The sequence below is a fragment of the Chaetodon trifascialis genome, chromosome 3 (genome assembly GCF_039877785.1).
Source record: "Chaetodon trifascialis isolate fChaTrf1 chromosome 3, fChaTrf1.hap1, whole genome shotgun sequence".
NCBI lineage: Eukaryota > Metazoa > Chordata > Actinopteri > Chaetodontiformes > Chaetodontidae > Chaetodon > Chaetodon trifascialis.
In genome coordinates this window covers 31,773,140-31,790,775 of record NC_092058.1, presented here as the reverse complement: position 1 = coordinate 31,790,775, position 17,636 = coordinate 31,773,140, and the positions used below count along the sequence as shown (strand labels likewise).

Sequence of the window (17,636 nt, the reverse complement as noted above, 5' to 3'; positions counted from 1 at the left end):
ATTAACAAACATATTGTGTAATTTCATTGTGTATAGCCATTTGAATTAATAATGCCATTTTCCTTCAGTGAAAAACACCACGGGAATCCTGTCAAGATACATGAAGGCACTTGAAGTATTCAAAGAGGGAAATTCCATGAAGAGGGCATTCGACTCCATTGGTGTTGACCGGAGCACCATCGCCAGGACGTCTGCAATTGTTGAGCTAAAAATTGCAGCTCCAGATGTGTTCAAGGCCTTACCTCCCTGGAACAATAGGACGGAGAAGCTATCCACTTTTGTCGACAGGTGTCGCTCAGCGATGACCCCCGAAATAAAAGAAAAGATCATAAAGATGAAATCTGAGAATGAGCTGCTACCCTTCACCACTACACTGTGAATTTGTTTTGTTTTTGAAGGAGTCACTTTTGTTTATCAATCTTTTCACTTCACTGTAATCGTTATAATTGAGATACAAGTTCCACTGTGAATGTGAAAGTTGAGATTAGGGCTGTCAGTTTAACGCGTTAATTAGATTAATTAATTACGCTGCAAATTAACGCGCTATAAAAATTAACGCAATTAATCATGAGTGGCAAGTCAATGCGCAAGCATTTTAAATTTGGCCCTTTGAGTGACCCGTAGGCTGCAGTGGCAGGTCGCATCCTACCTGCGCCACTAGTCAAAAGCAGGGTGACAACAGACATGGATGCGACACCGGAGAGCGAGGCAAGCCTACTTGGACCTTTGAACGGCAAGTTTATTAATGAAAAGAACAAAGACGAGACTATTAACAAGAACGCAGTGATTTGTACCTTGTGTAAAAAAGAATTTTCTTATCACCGTAGCAGCTCCAGCCTGAATTATCATTTAAACGCTAAACATGTAGTTGCTGCTAGTGCCGCTAGTGCTACCGTGAGCTCACTCCGCCAACCCACACTTGCTGAGTTAGGAAAACGAATGAGCAAAGCCACGACAGAAAAACTGACAAACTCAATCGCAAAGTGGGTTGCTGCTGATTGCAGGCCGATTTCAATCGTGGAAGACGAGGGCCTAAAAGAGGCGTTTCAGATGGCGTCATCTGACTCTAATTTCCAGCTACCGTCGAGAACTACAGTGATGAAAAGAATTCACCAGCTGTAATGTGAATGTCAGTGAATTGTAATGTCCTAGAATTCAAATTCTTTATTTGGGGACCTTTAGCAGATATGAGTTTAAAATGTGATTAATTAGATTAATTAATTACAAATCCTGTAATTAATTAGATTAATTTTTTTAATCGCCTGACAGCACTAGTTGAGATGTAAGAGGTTTATTTTGTTGTTGTTGTTTGTTTTGTTTTGTTTTTGAAGAACTTTTGTTTATCAACCTAGCCACTCACTGTAAATGTGATAATTTAACGTTTTTTGAAGGAGTCACATTGTTAATAAAATAGGTTTTGAAATGTTTTGTGTTGTTCTTGAATAGATTAAAAATGTGTGTTTTTCTTCAAGCAAACCACTTGTAGTGACTTATGACCAGCTTGTAATGTGTTGTATCAGCCTATACCTGAGCCATTTCATCACTTTACTTGAAGCACCCAATGACCATTTAGAGTAACTTATAATCATATTATAATGCATTATACCAGTGATTATAAGGCATTATAACAAGTTTTAATATATGACAACTATAATAATTGTAATACCCTTTGATCCTTGCAACAAAAACTGGTTAGCAAGGGACCAGCAATCATGAAGTATTATAATACTTGATCTTATAAGCCATTATAAAATGCTCTATAATATGTTATTCTTATTGTTATAAAGCCTTGTGATAATTTATGAGTGTTTATAATGATAGTTATACACATTTATAAGCATATCATAACTATATGTATAATGCATTATCTATGTGGGCATTGTCAGTGAGTTGCTAACAGTTATAATGTATTATAATACCTGACCTTATAAGTGATGATAAAATGTTTTATAGTGTGTTATGATTATTGTTATAAAGCATTATGATCATTTATGAGTGTTTATAACTATGGTTATACAGTACTATAACGTTATTATAACGCATTATAAATATATTTATAATGCGTTATAGAGATAGGCGTCAAATAAAGTGTTACCAAAATTTCATATGTGCGTTGCTTTGGAAAGCGTCTGCCAAATGACAAATTGTAATTGTAATTGAAGGTGTTCCAGTGTTTATCCAGACAGGCATGAAAGAGTTGAGAGGTGCACTATTTGTCCATGATGCTGCAGCTTTAGTAGCATCCTTCTAGCAACAACAACAACAACTAATGTGTCACTTAACAAATTGATTGCAGGTCTTCCTGAAAAGTGACCGTGTGTCCCGGATGGTGCAGAGCGGTGGCTGCTCGGCCAGTGACTCTCGGGAGGTTTTTAAGAAGCACATAGAGAAGCGGGTGCGTAGTCTGCCTGAGATTGACGGCCTAAGCAAAGAGACAGTGCTGAGTTCCTGGATGGCGAAGTTTGACACTATCTACCGAGGTGAAGAGGACCCCAGGAAGCACCAGCAGAGAATGACAGCAAGTGCCGCCTCCGAGCTCATCCTCAGCAAGGACCAGCTGTATGAGATGTTCCAGCAGATTCTGGGCATCAAGAAGTTTGAGCACCAGCTCCTCTATAATGCCTGCCAGGTCAGTCCTCAACTGTAGATTTAACAGTGTTTTATTAATCACAAGCAACTCTGCATTTTGGAGTATGTGTGTGAGAATTCTGCTCTCTCTTCCTTAGTTGTTTATTTCTTAGACATGCCTAATCTATGGCCTAAATGACTTCACTTAACAGAAAGCCAAAAGAACCAGTCTCTCTGCCACTGTAAATGACCTCAGTATTGATGGCCTTACATGGGGCAGCAGCTCCTCCTATCTTCACCTTCCTGGCTCACTGATATTAGAAATTTACTGGAAGTAGGAAGGCATATACAGGAGGCAAAGGCCTTATTTTTATTTGCTGATTCAATTACTTTATTTCTCCATCCCCCATAGTGTACAGGGAGAGTCTGTCTACAGTGTAACCAGAAAACTCAGTGTTGCTGGAGGCCTTGATCAATCACTGGAGATGTTTTAATTGACCTTGCTCTGAACAGCCATATCAAACACGACACACAATAGCTTTGTTCAACTTCGGAAAATTTCTAAACGTAACAAAAAACAAAAACAGTTATTTCTGCTTTTATTTCATTGCAATTTAGATTAATGCAACTCCCTTATGTCCGTCTGCAGCAAAAAGTCTCTTTCCGCTATACAAGAAATGCAAAATATAGTCACTGGGGCGTGTGTGTATGTGTGTGTGTGTGTGTGTGTGTGTGTGTGTGAATCCTGATTACTTTCAGGGTTCCTTTATCCTTCAGTAAATCTGCTTTAAGCTGGCTAAATCTGAAAACACATCTTTTACTCTGCTTTTTTACACCCTGTGCCCAGACTGAGCCAGTTTTTTCATATCCAAATCTGAAAACCCCACAGATGACAAAGACGGAGAGAGATTTAGCCTTTTTTTGTATTTTGGACCAAGATCTTTACACAATGACATGAAAATGCATCATTTTCAGAAATAAACATCCATCCATCCATCCATCCATCCATCCATCCATCCATCCATCCATCCATCCATCCATCCATCCATCCATCCATCAGCAAGCTAAGATGTCCCTTTCTCAGCAACATTTTCCAGCCCCTGCTGGAGGATCACAAAACATTCCCAAGCCAGATGAGATTGTCTCCTAACAGTTGGCTGCTGTTTCTCTGGTCAGCAGATGCCCTGCCCAGGAGGGCAGGGCATCTGCTGACCAGAGAAGCTGGCCTGCAGCTTCTCTGGCTTCTAGCTGGCCTGCATAAATGTTCTAGAAAAAGCTCCTCAGATGGAGCACTGAATCTTCAGATCCTGTACAATACTTAATATTACACCTTACGCCAAAGATGGCGCCACGGACGGCTGCCGCGGTGTGTTGGTGCGCGCTGTTTTGTTTTGTTTTGTGTGTTAATTCTGTTTTTTGCGACAGTACCCGGAGCTCTTTCACCAGAGATGAGCTCATGAACATCAGGGCTACAACACCAGTGGATCTATTTCCTAATTTTCTGCTCCCAGCAGTGGAAATTTTGGACATTCTGGTCAAAGGTGCGCTCACCTTTGCTCACGCAGTGAAACGCCGGAGGAGAGGTAAACGGGCCGGCGTGCTCATACGTCTCCGCCAGCGCGGACTATGCACAGCGTTACCAGGAATATTTCTTTCTGCGTTCACTGCCCAACAAAATGGAGGAATTACAACTGCTGTCGGGTAAAAACAGAGACTTATCCGGCGTTTACATCCCGCCGCAGGCCAACGTGCAGGACGCACAGCGCGCGCTTGCAGACCAGATACTGCGTGTGGAGCGGACCAATCCGGACTCTTTAGTTATTGTCCTTGGCGACTTTAACAAAGGTAACCTCACTCACGAACTCCCCAAATACAGACAGTTTATTAAATGCCCGCCCAGAGAGGAGAATATTCTGGATCACTGTTACACCACAGTCAGGGATGCTTATTACGCCGTCACCCGCGCCGCACTCGGCCACTCCGACCACGTCATGGTCCACCTGATTCCTACGCACAGGCAGAAACTAAAGCTCTGCAAACCCGTAGTGAGGACATCAAGGAAGTGGACCAGTGAGGCTGTGGAGGATCTCCAGGCGTGTTTGGACTCTACTGACTGGGATGTGTTCAGGACTGCTACCAACAGTCTGGATGAGTACACGGAGGCTGTGACGTCCTACATCAGCTTCTGTGAGGACTGCTGTGTCCCATCACGCACCAGGGTGAATTACAACAATGACAAACCCTGGTTCACAGCCAAACTCAGACAGCTAAGGTTGACAAAGGAAGAGGCCTTCAGGAGTGGGGACAAAGACAGATTCAGAGAGGCGAAGTACAGGTTCAGCAAGGCGGTGAAAGAGGCTAAATGGCTGTACTCTGAGAAGCTCCAACACCACTTCTCAGCTAACAACTCTGCGTCTGTCTGGAAAGGGCTCAGGCAAATCATAGACTACAAGCCTAAAGCCCCCCAGTCCATCAACGATCGACGCCTAGCCAATGACCTGAATGAGTTCTACTGCCGCTTTGAAAGGCAAAGGGACAGTCCAGCAACCATCCCCCATGACACCTCCCAACAGCTCCAGCTCCAGTCACCTCCACCAATTCCCACCTTAAAGGCCCCCCCCCCCCCCCACCCACCCACCCACCCACCCACCTCACTGCCGACTCTTTCCATTCATGAGAGAGATGTCAACAAACTCTTCAGGAGACAGAACCCCCGGAAAGCAGCTGGACCAGATTCTGTCTCCCCATCCGCCTTGAAGCACTGTGCTGATCAGCTGTCTCCAGTGTTCACAGACATTTTTAACACCTCACTGGAGACATGTCACGTGCCAGCCTGCTTCAAGTCCTCAACCATCATCCCAGTTCCCAAGAAGCCAAGGACTACAGGACTTAATGACTTCAGACCCGTTGCCCTGACCTCTGTGGTCATGAAGTCCTTTGAGCGCCTTGTGCTCTCACACATCAGAGACATCACCGACCCTCTCCTGGACCCCCTGCAGTTTGCATACAGAGCCAACAGGTCTGTAGACGACGCGGTCAACCTGGCCCTCCACCTCATCCTCCAGCACCTGGACTCCACAGGAACCTACGCAAGGATCCTGTTTGTGGATTTCAGCTCTGCCTTTAACACCATCATTCCAACCCTGCTCCAGGAGAAGCTCTCCCAGCTGAGCGTGCCTGACTCCACCTGCAGATGGATTACAGACTTCCTGTCTGACAGGAAACAGTGCGTGAAGCTGGAGAAACACATCTCCGACTCAAAGACCATCAGCACCGGATCCCCTCAGGGCTGTGTTCTTTCTCCTCTGCTCTTCTCCCTGTACACGAACAGCTGCACCTACAGTCATCAGTCTGTCAAGCTGCTGAAGTTTGCGGACGACACCACTCTCATCGGACTCATCTCTGATGGTGACGAGTCCGCCTACAGGTGGGAGGTTGACCATCTGGTGACCTGGTGCAACCAGAACAACCTAGAGCTCAACGCTCTAAAGACAGTGGAGATGGTTGTGGACTTTAGGAAAAACTCAGCATCATTTGCCCCCATCACCCTCTGTGACTCTACTATTGACACTGTGGAGTCCTTCTGCTTCCTGGGAACTATCATCTCCCAGGACCTCAAGTGGGAACCGAACATCAGCTCCCTCATCAAGAAAGCACAGCAGAGGATGTACTTCCTACGGCAACTGAAGAAATTCAGTCTGCCAAAGACAATGATGGTGCACTTCTACACAGCCATCATTGAGTCCATCCTCAGCTCCTCCATCACCATCTGGTACGTTGCTGCCACTGCCAAGGACAAGGGCAGACTGCAGTGTGTCATTCGGTCTGCAGAGAAGGTGATCGGCTGCAATCTCCCGTCTCTCCAGGACCTGTACACCTCCAGAACCCTGAGGCGTGCAGGAAAGATTGTGGCTGATCCCTCCCAAACTGGACATAAACTCCAGTTTGGGAGGGACATAAACATAAAGAGACACTCCCCTCTGGCAGGAGGCTGCGGTCCATCAGGACCAAAACCTCACGCCACAAGAACAGTTTTTTCCCGTCTGCTGTCAGCCTTATTAACAAGGCCCGGAACCCCCCCTGACACTTCACACTTCACCTCTGACTCTACTTGTCAGTGACATTGCCACAAGTGTATGCGTTACATTAACGCTCTACTTGGACTCCCTTGAAAAAACAATCTGTCCTCTGTTAAAAAAAAAAAAAAAAGACTTGTGTACATATATTTATATTGTTATACAGTTCTTCTATTGTTGTATTTTTTACTTATTTTCTTATTTTTATATTATTTACTTACTGTCATATTTTTAACTTTTTAATTGCTTCTTCTTGATAGATGTGTCATGCACCAACCTCACCAAAGCAAATTCCTCGTATGTGTAAAATCGTACTTGGCAATAAAGCTTTTTCTGATTCTGATTCTGATTCTAATTCTTTTAGAAAAGTTCAAAAAATAATAATAAGAAAGGCGTCAGAGTCAGATACAATTCTTAGGTTTTACTGTAAATTCAACAAAATAGAAACACAGAGGCATGTTCGTGAGCACAAACACTGTAACTGAATCAGCATAAGCATCGCCTTTTATCTTGGTTAGCTCCCCATTGTGGGGTCTCTTCAGGGTACCACACCTCTTCATCCATTTTCGGGAATTTTCTACTATTTGATTCAAATTCTCCGTTGGCTTGGCATTCTGCCCATCATGACCTCATAGGTTGGCAGTATCCAATCTACATTCTGAAACATAATGGTAACAAAAAATGGCATGTTCATAAAATAAACTAGACAAATTCCCCTCGGCGGGAAATTTGGAGAGTGATACAGTGCGCAAACGCCGGGCCGTGCACGTGCCTATCAGTGACAATGCTAAGCTGACATTAGCATGTCAAAAAACACATTGAGAAGGTCTAAAACACCCTTAGAATGCCTTTAACAATCATTTCAGCCTATGTTAGCATTTTAGCATTAGCATGCTAACATTAGCATGTCAAATAACACATTAAAAACCTCTGAACCACCATTAGAATGCCTTTTCCAATCATTTTAGCGTATGTTAGCATGTTAGCATTAGCATGCTAACATTAGCATGTCAAATAACACACTAAAAACCTCTGAACCATCATTAGAACGCCTTCAAGATTCATTTTAGCCTAAGTTAGCATATTAGCATTAGCATGTTAGCACAACAACCCGACATCACTAGTCAAACCTCCACACACCAACAAGTTCATAGGACCTCATGTTAGCATTAGCATGTTAGCATTGTGGCTAATGCTAACAGGCCAACATCACTCATTACCTCACTAACATATACAACTCACCAGTAGTAGGCTTGGCTATGGCTGGTTAGCATGACACTACAGAGCTTAATGAAGAGCTGCTCATTTGACTGAGCTGCACAGCTGCAGCTGAAGCTACATATGTGTGTGTATGTGGGAGAGTAGTGCTCACAGAAGTACTGAGGCTCAGAGGTTGCCATGTTAACTTGAGGTGGCCTGATCCATGATGTCATCCACTTAGACACAGGTGCACACACACAGAAACCTGGGCCGTTTCTCAATACCAAGTACGCCAAGTTCGGACTTACGAACTTGGCAGTTCGGACTTAGCAAGTTCGACTTAGGAGTACAGTCTCTCCAGGACGGGAGGACGCAGGACCGTCATTCTGCAATTGGGACAGCAGCGTACTTGATGACGTTAGCAGGACGACACATCTCCGAAAACTTTGGATCAAATTTTAAACTACGCGCTATCGTGATGAATCGACCACAGATTTTAAGTTTTAACATCCACTTTCTCACATAAAATAATCTTAAAACCACATTCCGTACTACTAAAACAGCAGTATTTCCAAACTTGTAACTTATAGTTGTGAGTCCTCTCCTCCGGCATCGTTGCGACGAAATGCATTCTGGGATACGTGGTTGCCCCAAGTCCGCACAAGTCACCATCCGATGCATCCTCGATAAAGTGGGAGGGGCAAGAACACATCCGGGTATTTGAGCGTACTTGTCGAGATGCGGACTTGAGAATTGGAACAGTACTTGGACTCAGAGTGATGACGTTTCTCAAGTACACAAGAACACAAGTACAGAGAAGAACGCATATTGAGAAACGGCCCTGCTATTAGGGCAGCAGACACTTATGGGTCTGCCTCCACTCTGAAACGAACATTCCATGCAATACACACCCATTATAATCTCCAGCGGTCGCCATGGTGACGAGCCCTTTCGGCTCTGTGAGGGTCTGAGAAACGTCTGAATTTGGCCTCTGTGCACCCTCCGAACAAACGCTTCTCATGCCGACACCGAAAGTCCTATTGCCGAAATCTCTTCACCGTGAGAGCCACAAGGCTTTGCTGTACACGCTGATCACTTTCTTTTTCCGCTGGACTCAAAAATGCGGCTTTTAGAGCGAGTTAAAAAACGGCTGGTTTCTGTCTCTCCTGTTTTTGATTTGTATTGGACCTTATGGGCGAGGTCAGAGGCGCTCTCCTCACTCAGGGGCTGAGAACTCAAAAACCGTAAGTCCTATTGCTTAACCAGGCACATCGTGAGAATCAACGCAAGTGGCACTACAACTCTGGAAAGTTTCACGTGCGTAGAGTGAAATTTGTGCTTTGGAGGAGCGTGGAAAGACAAAAGTTTCACACAATTTTCAGAGCTTCTCTCCACTCTGGCAGTTAATCCCCTCCACTCTAGCACGAACATTCCGTGCAATACACACCCATTATAAACTCAGAATTTCTCCCAAAACGCTCACGTAAGACGCGTTTTTCGCGTCTTACGACTAGGCCTGCCTGCCAGATGGTTGCCAGCGAGCTTACCCCCCAGGTTTGGTTCTAGGTGGAACTATCATAGGGTTTGTCAATTGCTTTTAGCCTGGCCCCTACTCTGGGATCAATTTGATTTTACCAGTAGCTATTGCCCCTGACAACACATCTACCAGGGATGCACAAACCCCTCTACCATGATAAGATTAGACATAAGCTTATTGAGGACATGATCATGGATTCCACATTGGGTCACCTGTGCCTATACAGACAAGGCCATGTGAAGTTTTCAAGACTGCTGTATTGAAAATTGTTTGATACACTCAAAATTGGAAAAAATTTGAATTAGAATAAATGATTATTATCATTATTTTAAATGCACTGATTGGATTTTAATAAACTAATTAGCCAGTAGAAATGTGAAAAATTGGGGCATTCAAATGCCCACCTCCAGATCTACAGCGATTTTGTAAATGGGTTATTTTCCTTGATAAACAAAAATCTATGAGTTTTAAAATACATGAACTAATGATTCTGATTTTTACCAGTTAGTTGATTATTAAATTAGTTTAAATTATTACATTGTAACTGAATTATTGTCATTATTAAATCATTAAAAAATTACCATTAATTATCTGCTGTTTTATTGAAGATTAAATAAAAAGGTATGCCATAGTCACACACGACAGCTGGTTTCGTGAGAATTTTGGACCTGTAATGGGGTAGTATGTCCATGTAGTGATTCAAAATCATATTTGATCAACAAAACAATCTGAAAATCAACACTTTTGAGTCACATAAGCAGCAAATATAGAAAACAGATACAGAAAAGTAATTTGTACAGCTTTAACATTCAAGGCTTAAATATATACATTTCAATATATGCTTTCCTTTTAATTCTACTAACTGTTTCATTCTAAATTCCGGAATGCCAGATTTTCTTTTAGTATCTGCTGTTGCTATTAAAAAACTTTGTTTATTCCTAAAAATTAGATACAGTGTATGTTACATTGTCAGCCATAGGGGTGTGTTACAACAAGTAACCAGTGGTTTGATATGTAATGTTATACAACAGTTAGTTCCAGCCAAGTAATTTGATTGGACAAGAGACATTCCATGAGTGCTGACACAGAGCACAACAGCACTAAGACTTTTTAATGACATTATCACTCATCTGTACAGACGTTCTAATAACCGTTAATTAACGTTCAGTTGTTAACTAATCAGGCTCTCAAACCCCACTCATTCATCCTTAAATGTGACAACAAGAGAGCCTGCAGCACAACAGCACTCCCTCTCGTGTGATATTGCTTAAATATGAATTATAATACAATACAATTATCAGAATTATTCAGATTTAAAAAAACAAAAACAAAATATCATAGTTTAAGTTTGGATTTTAAATCCATTAAATAAAATAAAATTGCAAGTAATGAGTCAAAGGGAAGTTATTCAAATGTATTCTCCTTGGCCACTTTATTAGGGACACTTGTACATATTCTGTACTGTACCTTTATTAAGCTTATAATGCCCAGTTTGGTCAAACTTTCTGAGAGATATTAAATCACTTCTATAGTTATTAGTGAGATCATAGTTAGTGGTGATGTTATACTGGACTGCATTGTAATGAAAGTTTGCCCCCCTCATGTTTGTGAATGGAGTTGGCAAAACATCGGATCTCAATATAATGCAGTCCACTCTAACATTGTCAATCAAAACTGAACATTATTGTTGTAGATGTATTTGTGGTATTTAAATTAATTTATGAGCCTGCCTAATAAAGTGGCCACTGAGTATATGTTGATGTGATGACCAAGAAATTAGGAAAAATAATTGAGATGTATAGAAATCCAAAATGCTGGGGGTTTTAGTGAATGAGCATTCTGTTTACAAAAACTCACAAATGATCATTAACCTTATATTGCACCACCAGCCACTCAGAGGAATTTTTGTTGAGCAGTTTAAAGATGTCATGGTGCCTGATTTGTGTTTTTGCGGTTCTAGGCACCAAATTTCAAATCTGACAAGCAGTTTTAAGGTTCACAGAGATTATTCTCACTGGAAAAAGACTGAAATCAACCATGCTTACTCTTGTCTGACAAACAACCTCTTGAGAGGAGGATGGGATCAGTGGTTGGGGTACGAGGTTTCTGACTCTGACCCTGGAGTCCAAGCTTAAGTAAGGGTTGCATTGTCAAACTATTTCGACGAACAAGAATTAAGTTTGATCCTTAATGTTAGAGTTAGAAGAGAGAAGTGCTATGGATGATATGACAGTGGCTACTGAGCTTGTGTGTTAACATATCTATCTCCAGACCAACTGAGCAAGCTTCCTTCACTGCTTGAGACCATCTGATACAGTTGAAAACTCTGATACTAAATCTAATCAATTTAGTTGGTGGGTTATTTTGGCGGGCTGCACGGTGGCGCAGCAGGTAGTGCGCGTGCCTCACAGCAAGAAGGTCGCCGGTTCGATTCCCGGGTCAGGTCTGTGTGAAGTTTGCATGTTCTTCCCGTGCATGCGTGGGTTCTCCCCGGGTACTCGTCTGCTCCTCCGGACCATACCCCTCCCAGTCAATGAGGTACTGCAGGTCTCTTCCACGACGATGAGAGCGCAGCAGGCGTGTAAGCAGGCGCCCCATCAATGATGCGAGGAGGTAGGGGTGGCTGAGAGGCAGGCAGCAGAGGACTCTCCCGGAAGGGCTTGACCCTTGAGACGTGAAAGGTGGGATGGATCCACATGGTACGGGGCAACTTGAGCCGAGACTTGACTTGAGCCATCTCGATGGGGAATGGTCCGATGAACTTGGGAGCCAACTTCTTCGACTCCACTCTCAGTGGAAGGTCCCGGGTCGACAGCCACACCTTTTGGCCCACCTGGTAAGGAGGAGCCTGGGAGCGGCAACGGTTGGCGGCTGTCGAATACCGATCTGCGGGGACGTATAAAGGAATATTGAAGGAGTGCGGACCTGGCCTGTGTCCAGGTTCGGCGACAGCAACGGATGAAGGCTTCCACAGATGGGCAGGCGGTCTCCCTCTCCTGGGCTGGGAACAGGGGAGGCTGAAAGCTGTAGGCACACTGGAGGGGAGAGAGCCCAGTGGCGGAGCTGGTGAGGGTATTGTGGGCGTATTCAACCCACAGCAGTTGCTTAGACCAGGTGGCAGGGTGCTTGGAGGCCATGCAGCGGAGCACCGTCTCCAACTCCTGATTCATCCTCTCGGACTGACCGTTGGATTGAGGATGAAACCCAGAGGACAGGCTGATGGAGGCTCCCATAAGACGAGGGCCCAGCTCTCTTTGGCCGATGGGAGCTTGGTTAGGGGCACAAAGTGAGCCATCTTGCTAAACCGGTCTAATAGTGTCAGAATGGCGGTATAAACTCCTGACCGTGGCAGCCCGGTGACGAAGTCCAGCGAGATGTGGGACCAGGGCCGATGAGGCAGAGATTGCAGGTGGCCGGCAGGGGCCTGCCGTGGGGCCTTGTTCTGGTTACAGACTGGGCAGGCATTTACAAAGTCTCTGGTGTCCTCATCCAGTGTGGCCCACCAGAACAGTCATTGCAGAACCTCCTTGGTTCGCTGAATTCCTGGGTGACAGGTGAGTCGGGAGCCGTGGGCCCACTGCAGGACCTCAGACCTCAACTCCTGAGGGACGAACAGGCTGTCTTGGGGACAAGAGCTGGGCCCCGGCTGATCCTCCAAGGCAGCCTTTACCCACTCCTCCACCTCCCAGGTAAGGGCGGGAAGTGGGAAGGAGTCTGGATGGGAGGGGTTCTGCTCCCCGACCATGTCGGGACAGGGCGTCAGGTTTGACGTTGTGGGAGCTTGGTCGGTAGGAGAGGGTGAAGTTAAACCTGATGAAGAACAGAACCCACCTGGCCTGCAGAGAGTTCAGTCTCTTAGCAGAGCGGATATACTCCAGGTTCTTGTGGTCGGTCCATACGAGGAAGGGGGTCTTGGTTCCTTCCAACCAATGGCGCCATTCCTCCAACGCCAGCTTCACTGCCAACAGTTCACGGTTACCGATGTCATAGTTCCTTTCCGCTGGGGACAGACGCCTGGAGAAGAAGGCGCAGGGATGCAGTTTTTGATCCTCCGCAGAACATTGAGAGATGACGGCCCCCACCCCCACATCAGAAGCGTCCACCTCCACCACAAACTGTCTCTCGGGGTCAGGGATCAGGAGAATGGGGGCCGAGCTGAACCGCCCCTTAAGGTACTGGAACGCCTCCTCTGCGGCTGGAGTCCATCGGAAGGGAACTTGGGAGGAGGTGAGAGCAGAGAGGGGAGCAGCCACCGCGCTGTAACCCCAGATGAACCTTCTGTAGCAATTGGTGAACCCAGAAAACGTTGCAACTGCTTCTGCTTGAGACTTTGGTAGGGTCCATCTCCATGCAGTTCTGGCCGATGATGTACCCCAGGAAGGAGACAGAGGAGGCATGGAACTCACATTTCTCTGCCTTGACGAACAGGGAGTTCTCCAGCAGGCGTTGCAGAACAGTCTGGACGTGATGTATGTGCTCTTGCTTGGACTGGGAGAAGATCAGGATGTCATCTAGGTAGACGAACACATACTTGTTGAGCATGTCCCTTAGAACTCATCCCCCTCGCGAATGCGTACCAGATGATAGGCGTTGCGGAGGTCCAACTTGGTGTAGATGGTGGCCCCTTGGAGAAGCTCGAAAGCTGAGGCCATGAGGGGGAGAGGATAACGGTTCTTCACCGTTATTTCGTTCAGGCCTCTGTAGTCGATGCAGGGCCTCAGGGAACCGTCCTTCTTGTCGACGAAGAAGAACCCCACACCAGCGGGAGACGAGGAGGGTCGGATGATCCCGGCAGCCAAGGCGTCGCTGATGTAGGTCTCCATGGCCTCCCTCTCAGGTGCAGACAGGGAGTAGAGATGACCCTTGGGAGGTGTGGAGCCAGGCAGGAGGTCAATGGCGCAGTTGTAGGGCCGATGAGGGTGCAGAGAGGTGGCCCTCGCCTTACTGAACACCTCCCGGAAATCGTGGTAGTCAGGGGGTACCATGGAGAGGTCTGGGGTAGCACAGGAACTGGCAGGTCACACTGGGCAACAGCGTTCCAGTCACTGAGACGAGCCCGGGTTCTGAAGTCTATGGCATAGTCAGCAACAGTCCAATCCCCCTGCCTCTGGCTCATGAGTCCCCCTGTAGCATCATGACCCGAGGACCTTGCGTAGCTCCTTTGCGAAAGCCTGGAAAGAGGCACAGGCTGGCGTGCCTCTCTCCCACTCCGCCGTTCCCCACAAACGTGCCTTTCCAGTGAGATGGTTGATGGCGAAGGCGACTCTGGCTCCCTCTGTGGCAAAGGTGTGGGGTTGCAGGGCAAACAGAATTGAGCAGTTAGTCAGGAAAGGACTGCAGCTCTCAGGGTCCCCGGCATAGTGTTCTGGTGCCCCCACCTGGGGTTCGGATGTGGTGCTCGAAGATGGCCCTGGGGTAGGAGCAGGAGGGGCTGGAACTGAGGCAGCAGAGGCGTGTTGAGTCATGGAGGCGGCCATCTGTTGTACCTGGGTGGCTAGCGAGGTTAGCGCTCATTTCAGAGCCAAAGCTGACTGACGAGCCTCCGCCGCGTTGGAGGCGAGCTGAGCCTCATGCTGCTGGAGCATTCCCTCCACCCGGGCTAGGCGAGACTGAGCAGAGGCGGGATTTGCTGTGACAGTGATATTATATCATGAAAGGGCATTTAAGTAGAAGCATGCAATGATGATTTCCTCATCTCAAACAATTTTTTAAAACAAAGGCCAACAACAGTGGTGGGTATACCACAACAGAAAATGTCAATGTGTCAATAACTTATCATGTTCCCTTGAGCATCAATTACAGCTTGACAACAACATCTCATGCTGTTCAGAAGTCGACTTATTGTCTGCTGAGGCATGGCATCCCACTCTTCTTGAAGGGCGGCCCTCAGGTCATTGAGGTTCTGGGGTACAGAGTTTCAAGCCTCTACACAACAACTCAGCTGATCCCATAGGTTTTCTATGGGATTCAGGCCTGGAGAAAGTACAGGCCACTCCATCTGAGGTACCCTAGTCTCCAGCAGCTGTTCCCTAATGATGCGACCTTGATGAGCTGGAGTATTGTTCCCTCTGAGAACATCCTGTTTGAAGGCTTGCAATGGCGAGGTACTGTTGATCAGTTGTTAGGTGTTGTTATGGTCTCATGATGTCAAAATGTGAACAGCATGATGAAGAGGACTGTTTAAATACCAATTCTAACAGGAAAGCAGGAAATTTGTTGGTCGATTCATGGATCAAACAGCTGTGTGAATTTTGCCATTCAGCTCCCTGTTAGAGAACAGTAAGTTTTGCAACAAGTACTGAAACATTGAACAGTTGGACATGTGCATTCAAAAATTTAGAGAAGTTCATCTGTAAAGGTTATAGTGTATTTTAGGTTCATCCTAAAATTTTACCCGAAAGCCCTAACTTTTTGTGAGTAGTGTATATAAATGAGGTTGACAAAATATTAGAAGCAACTTGAAAGCTAACATGTCAAACACAACACCACCTCCATCTACATCTTTAAGACATATCACTGAGGCAACACAGAACAAAGGAAATTTTGCAAATTTGTCATCTGAACATGTCTTAAGATGCAGCAGCATTTTTGCTGGAATCCTATAGTACATCCAACAGGTGTTATTTTCTGGGCACTCAGGATGTATTCTAATATATCCTAAAATCTTTTTCCATGTCAGACTGAGGAATGAAATTGAGTATTTTTTTCTCTCCTCCTCTCGTCATGGACATTTGCCATTTCTGGAGCTGTAAGCTGAGAAATCTGCTGCTGTCTGTTGCAAAACAGGTCTAAAAGGAGACGTGGGGGAAGGGATAATAGGAGGTCTTGCTTGTGATGGCGAGGCTGTTACTATTTGTGATGGTGCTTTGCAATTCTGAATGAGTTTTCATTTTAATGTTTGCTATTTTCAGTTCCAAGTCCTGATACATATGGCTTTGTGAAAGGTTGTAATGCCATCCAGCAACAGTGCAGTGTTCCTGTTAGCCATACGAGCCTGTCCTTAGGGGAAATTTGTACTTATCTACAATAAATTGTAATATGAAGTTTGGAGCCCTTATTTACCTGAAATGAAAGGAGGCATGGTGTTACTAGAGAAATTCTAATTTCCCCTCTTTTATAAGTATTCTGATGATATTTTAGGAAAGAAACCACCTGTTTTCTGACCTGATTCTTGTTGTATCAGATTTGAACATAGTGTATACTTTATAGGTATATCGAAGGTGCACTCAATCAAGTGTATTGACATCTAAGAGTATACTTGTGTTTGTCACTTTTCCAGTGTAAACACAGAACATATTCAAAACCTCCTTAAAATGAGTAATCTGCAGCTGAGACACAGCTAATGTCCTCTCATCCTTGCTTTTATTACAAAACATCTCCAGGAAGTGTAAAGTTTAATTAACAACATGAAAGCAGGGAAACAGTATATCCGTGAAAAAGATAAGTTCAGCACAGCAGTGGCAACTGTGTGTCATTGCTATGTTCTTGAACTGATGGGATTAGTGTAAAAGAAATATATGGGTTGAATTTCCCATGTACCCATAATTTCATTTTATACACCATTTTCCTCCAGTCTTTATTTTGGATGGACCTTCATCATTAGTCATCAACTTCAAAATCGTCTTTCTCCAGTTTTCAGCACCTCCTTTATATATTTCTCTCTTTTTGTTTGTCCACCTTGCTTCCCTCGACTATTTATGTTATGTTTAGATTCTCTTTAAATGTAAATAGGACCCAAGGGGCAGACACAAAGCATGGAACGAAGGGAGCTGTTCAAACCAAAACAGTTTATTAACAAGAACAGAAAACCCTGATACAATAGTATAAATGACGTCAAACGCAAGAACACAATCTCCAAAGACAAAAAACAGTCCTTAAACATCAACTTCACCATGGCTAGTGGGTAGGAACTAATGCACAACTAGAACAAGAAAACAAAACTCAACTGAGTTATGCACACAGGTGACAAGGAACAATACTAGTGCTACCAGGAATACTACAGACATGAAATGGCTGGAAAGTCTAACATGAAGCTTGAACAATCTGGCAGCGAGACATCTTCGCCACGCCGCTTAAATGGGGAGAGAATCAGTGGATAAGGATCAGGTGCGCTGTCTGCCCACTGAACAGCCTGGCCACACCTCACATCTCACACACAACACATTAACCAGAAAAACATAACAAAATAACAACCACACACTGCTTAACAGTTTATCCAAATGTCTTAAATGTATCTTCCTATCAGAGATTCGATC

At 44.9% G+C, this 17,636-nt stretch overlaps 1 protein-coding gene across 4 annotated transcripts in view; it reads left to right on the top strand.

Annotated features, from left to right (window-relative positions):
- cadpsa (Ca2+-dependent activator protein for secretion a) overlaps positions 1-17,636 on the top strand; it is a 335,946-nt gene that overhangs the window by 95,555 nt on the left and 222,755 nt on the right. For all 4 annotated transcript variants that reach the window (XM_070958180.1, XM_070958178.1, XM_070958172.1 and 1 more), the window contains exon 3: positions 2,297-2,629. In XM_070958180.1, coding sequence (XP_070814281.1) covers positions 2,297-2,629 — 333 coding nt within the window. The remainder of the gene's footprint in view (positions 1-2,296; positions 2,630-17,636) is intronic.